This window comes from Crocodylus porosus, unplaced genomic scaffold (genome assembly GCF_001723895.1).
Source record: "Crocodylus porosus isolate Cpor-Errol unplaced genomic scaffold, CroPor_comp1, whole genome shotgun sequence".
NCBI classification, from domain to species: domain Eukaryota; kingdom Metazoa; phylum Chordata; order Crocodylia; family Crocodylidae; genus Crocodylus; species Crocodylus porosus.
Window position 1 is genome coordinate 102,414,649 of NW_017728947.1, and position 5,081 is coordinate 102,419,729.

Genomic DNA, 5,081 nt, shown 5'->3' on the forward strand with positions numbered 1-5,081 from the left:
AAAAAATGCAGCTGCATCTGGTTGAGACGAGCTACTCGTATATGATGTGTAAGTGCCTGACTGAAATGTTCAGGGCAGGTGTATAGATTTTATGTCTTTAAAACTCCCTGAAATACAGAAACTATAATTATGTTGGTACACTGCTTCTGATACTGCTTCTGACAACACAGAACTGCGCGTGATGTGCAGTGCTTTGGTTTTGATTTAACCTGCACAGCCAATTAGGTGAACTCGTAACTTTGATTTTTGGTTTGGATGATTCTGAGTGTATTTACCCTCCCATTTACAAATCAGTAAAACACAGATGTGCTCTCTCCCACACTTCCTAGGGATAATCACCTGAAAAACAATTACGACTTTGAAACTTCTAAGCTTACCTAATATTGTATTGGCATCCTTTCATTGTTACTAATGAATTTTATGAAACAACGAATTTTTAGAAATGGCAAATTTCCCACGGAAAAATTTAAAGCACTGGAAAATTTTCCGCACCACATTTCTGTCCCCAGCCAAACCACCCTCTACCGATCCATCATCAAATCTTCATAAACCTGTCAGCCCTGATGCGACACAGATCGAACAGCTTGGCCTGCACAGGTAAAGCAGGAGAACTGCAGCAGCCAGTATCCTGCTTCTGTGAAATGTTATCCATAGATGCTCAAGAGGTCCCAGGTAGGGCCATGTCCTTGCTGCAAAGGAAAGCAAAATTCCCCCTGAGAGCCCGCCCTGTCCTGCCCCTGGGGTGGTGTCTGTGCAGGGCTTCATTGGCCAGCACCAAGCTGAAGCTGTCAGAGAGGCCACACCATTCTTATTTTTAGCTGAAACTTGATAGGTTTGAGGTCAAGTTTTGCCCTGTCAGAATTAGCAATTGGGATGGGGGCCGGGGCTGCTGCCATCCTCCGCTTCATGGTTGTAGGGTCCCCTTTTGCTGCGCACTGTGGGTGCCCCAAGCTGCAGGCTACCACACGCTGCATCATGTCACCCTGCGCCCTGGGCATGAAGCAGGGGCCAGAGGAGAGGAAAGCCTGGAGATACTTGCTTCTGCAGCTGAAGCATCAGAGGGCAGAGCAACCAGGTGGGACCCTGGAGGCTGCAAACTAATCATTTCTTATGGGTTGTATGCTGCCCCCAGGCTGCCAGTTGGACAGCCCTGAGTTAGGGTTGTCTGGCAAAATTGGGATACCAAACGGATAAGTAGACTCTGGGTGTTGCTGCCACAAAATAGTTTGTCTTTAATTGTAAAAGCATGGGATGCATCTAGTGCCTGGAATAGCTATCACATATTCAGTTTTGTGCTCACTTCACTATAATAATATTGACTACAGATAAATAGGTTCCTATGGATCTTGGAGGGCTCTAGATGTTGTATGTTTGAATTTTCTGTTCTGGCAAAATAATAATAATAAAATGGGTTTTTTTGTTTGTTTGTTTTTTTTCTCCCAAATAGCCCCACCCATGGGAGTTTCCAAAGCCTGCTCCTCGTGTGTACGGACCGTAGACATCAAAGAAGTTTGCACGCAGTGTGATCGCTTGATATGTCAGCATTGCAGGAAACTTTGCAGTTGCTGTAACGCTGTCATTTGTTCTATGTGTTGCACAATCGAGTAAGTGTTTTGTGATGGTTTCAAGCTTGTTTTTAGAATCATAATTTTATAAGGGGGGGAAAAATGCAGCTGCATCAGATTGAGACAGTCTACTCGTATATGATGTGTAAGTGCCTGACTGATATGTTCAGGGCAGGTGTATAGTTTTTATGTCTTTAAAACTCCCCAAAACATAGAAACTATAGTTACGCTGGTACGCTGCTTCTGATACTCATCCTAATGGAAATGATGAATTGGAGTTACAGTCACATGGCCTGGGAGGTGAGATGCATGTCTTGTATCTCTTCCCAGTAGAGCTGTATTGTGCTGGTAGCTTTAAGTTCTATGAGCATTCCTCAAATGCAGAGTAGTGATGGGCGCCTATACATAAGCATCAAGGCTGCTCTGATGCACTGTAATTACAGATTAATTGAGTCTGGAGTGTGGTAATTGCCATGCTAAAGCAACCTCCAGTGTCTCATTCAACAAGCTTTAGATAAAGCGCCCCTGCTGCCGTTTTTATGCACGGGGACACTGATACATGAGCCACTCAGAGTGCTTTAATTAGACCAGCTCTCAGAGCTACTATAATTGAAGCACCCTCCCCCCACTCTTGGAGCATGTGTATAAATGCCTGATGGGAGCCTGGTAATTTCTGTGGGGTTCTCTTGCTTTCCGTAGCTGTTGAAGAGAGAAGGGAATCTTTTTTTTCTTTTCTTTCCTTTTCTTTTCAATACTGTACAAGAAATAGGGGATGCTCAACTGACTTCTTTTTTTCTTCTAGTTACAGTGACGTTGGTGAGCAAGTTCTCTGCAGTGGTTGCTCAATGTTTGAAGTCTAAATTTTAATGATCTGCCAGTACCTCTTTGCGACTAAGATGTCTCTCTCAGTTCTATGAAGAATCATCTTTTTATAGCTGAATAACTAACACTTCTAGTGGATGGATTTAACAGTGAGGTTGATGTGTATTGTATGTTTATATTGTATTTTTATACCGTAGCTAACTAAATAAACTCTTTTTATATTTTGATGAGACTTTTGAAGTATTGCCTTGGTTATTTTAGCTAAACTACAGTTAACCTCAAAGACCGTTTTAGGTTTCCTTGTCCCAGACCAGTGATTCTCAACCAGGTGCCATGAGATCCTGCCATGCTAATTCCCCAGCTCCTATAAGGAGGTAAGCATAGTAAGAGATACATTAATCGTGTGAATTGAGTGGCCTCCAATTTATGTGAATTATAGAGGGGGAAGCCTCAAGTCCAAGGAGGCTGAGAACCATTGCTCTAGACTGATATGCTTTTTGAAAGGCAATGATTTTTTTCCAGTACTGCAACAGATATGTAGACTACACATTCAGTGCTTTGAATTCTTATAATTTGTTGCTCATGTTGAAGTACAGGTTTCTATTCTGAACTGTAAACCAATGTATTTGTATAGTGACTTTTTTTTTCCATGGGATTATATTTCTTGTTCTAGATGCACAATCTTGTACCTTTTGAGGTGGCTGGGATTCTAATTATCTTGTAGAATCATAACACAGAAGAATACTTGGCTTAGGTCATTTAATGCAAAGTGCAGAAGGGAAATTAATATATTTGTGACCGAATGTTTCCAAATTATGGATGGCAGTTTGAATCTTTCTGTGGTTTTTTGCAGTGTGCTCCAAAAAAAAAAAAACAACAAACCCTGCTTGCATGAGATCAGCTTTTAATTATAAGTGCTTCTGGCCTCTGGCTTAAAGTATCAGATGAGAGTTTTGGTACACTTCCAGTAACTAAGCAGCTGTTTGTGAAATTGTTTCTAAATATGAAGCTTGTTGTCTGCCTATATCATAAATTGAATATTGTCAGAAGGAAAGGCAACAGTTTTTTGTTTTTTGGGTTTTTTTTTCTAAAATGTTAAAAAAACTACCATATGTACTCAAATCCAAGATGAGGTCCCCCCATCACCTCCATTTTTAACATTTAACCTGCCTTGTACTGGAATCGAAGGTATCACGGAGGCAGGCAGCTGCTGTAGCTGCCCATTCTGCCAACTCTAGACCCAGAGCTGGAGAGCACGTGGCTGGGGCGAGCAGAGACAGCAAAGAGGGCGGGTAGTGGGTGGGGAGCACATGCCAAGAGATGTAGACATGTAGGTGAGCAGTCAAGGGTCAGGCTACTTGAGTTCCCTACTGCCAGCCACTGCTTTCCCCACTGCAACTGAAGGAGAGGGAAAGATTTATGATAACTAGGGACTAACCGAATTTGGGGTGGCTGCCCCCGATTTCATGGTTCAAGCGCAGTGCCAGGTACCATTTTCACGGCAGGACATGCATGCATGGCCATCTGTCAATCTCTGGGGAGGGGTGAGACTTCTGGGGCCCCATAACCAATCAGAGGCAAGGGGGGGACACTACACTCACAGTAAAATTCTGCCCCCTTCTCCCTCCCCCAGGTGTCAGGATACCAGGACTTTCTGTCCTCATCTGTTTTTGCAGTTCTCTCTTTTTTAAACTCCCTGCTTGCTGCTGATTTTGTACCTTTTCATGGTCCCTGATCCTTTTTGCAGGAACCGGGCTTTATGCAGGGACCAACCAAATTCACAGTTTCCGTGAAAATCGCAAATTCAGTAGGTCCCTAAAGATGACCCTCGTATAAATAAATTCTATACATGGGAGCATTGTAACAACATTAGAAGTTTTCCACTTAAAGAATTGGGGGTAATCTTAAATGTAGGTAAATACGGGGGGTTAGTGCATTTAGTGAGCATAAGGTACTACCTCCACCCTTATTGTACCTGTTTGCCCCATCGCTTCTAGTCGAGTAGTGCACATACTATATTGTGGAATAGAACTGAGACCATCCATTCCTTGCACACAAAGAAAGAGTCTTCAGAGCATTCTTGTTCATTGCCACCTTGCTTGTGTTAAGATAGCAGCTGCAGATCCCATCCGATCAGCACCATATTGTTTTATATACAGTATAAATATATAGGCATTTCCTCTACCAAGCAAATTAACAAGGCTGCTAAAAGTGAAGGTCACAAGGTGGCCATGACAAACAGACTTGCATGCAACTTGGCAAAGTCAAATGTGGGCTGCCTCGAAAATAAATGAAAGATTGCCTCACATTACTGTTGGAGTTGGATATTTCAAAGTGGCAAGTGTGTTTTAACTATTCACATCTAAGGGGCTGTGTGCAGGTAGCTGGTCTGAATATAAATGTCTATGTAAGACTTACTTGTCAAAAAAGCTTTCTTAAGAATATCTGCAGTGGGTAGTTGTATAAATCATGTCCTTTACTACTGAAGTGCATCTGAAATAAATCGTGTGCTGTTCTGTGTAGCTTAACAAGAGGAAAAAATTCATGAAATGCAATTAAAGAACACAAGCTGCAGGCACTTCAGTGACAGATGGGCATGGGATGACATTTTTCCTTTCCTTTTAACCCCAATATAACTAGTTCAGGACACTTAAGGTTCTCCTGCTTCACAAAAACCTGCCGTGGGTCGCTCAT

The 5,081-nt window shown here is 42.4% G+C and overlaps 1 protein-coding gene across 2 annotated transcripts; it reads left to right on the top strand.

Moving 5' to 3' along the window:
* The first annotated feature begins 301 nt into the window (after window positions 1–301).
* SIVA1 (SIVA1 apoptosis inducing factor) lies at window positions 302–2,619 on the top strand. 2 transcript variants are annotated; one of them, XM_019550799.1, is made up of 4 exons: window positions 302–597; window positions 917–1,075; window positions 1,448–1,604; window positions 2,368–2,619. In XM_019550799.1, exons 1-4 carry the CDS (start codon window positions 564–566, stop codon window positions 2,423–2,425), a joined length of 408 nt encoding a protein of 135 aa, XP_019406344.1. In that variant the 5' UTR covers window positions 302–563; the 3' UTR covers window positions 2,426–2,619. The 2 variants fall into 2 exon arrangements, with proteins under 2 accessions (XP_019406344.1, XP_019406343.1); XM_019550798.1 differs by lacking the exon at window positions 302–597 and having other exon boundaries at window positions 671–1,075.
* Window positions 2,620–5,081: the final 2,462 nt, after the last annotated feature.

Excerpts from the sequence above, each read along its gene's own strand:
- SIVA1 (XM_019550798.1), top strand. The coding sequence starts at position 874 with ATGGGGGCCGGGGCTGCTGCCATCCTCCGCTTCATGGTTGTAGGGTCC. Across the intron at positions 1,076-1,447 it reads TCAGAGGGCAGAGCAACCAG|CCCCACCCATGGGAGTTTCC; the intron begins GTGGGACCCTGG and ends TCTCCCAAATAG. Across the intron at positions 1,605-2,367 it reads TCTATGTGTTGCACAATCGA|TTACAGTGACGTTGGTGAGC; the intron begins GTAAGTGTTTTG and ends TTTTTCTTCTAG.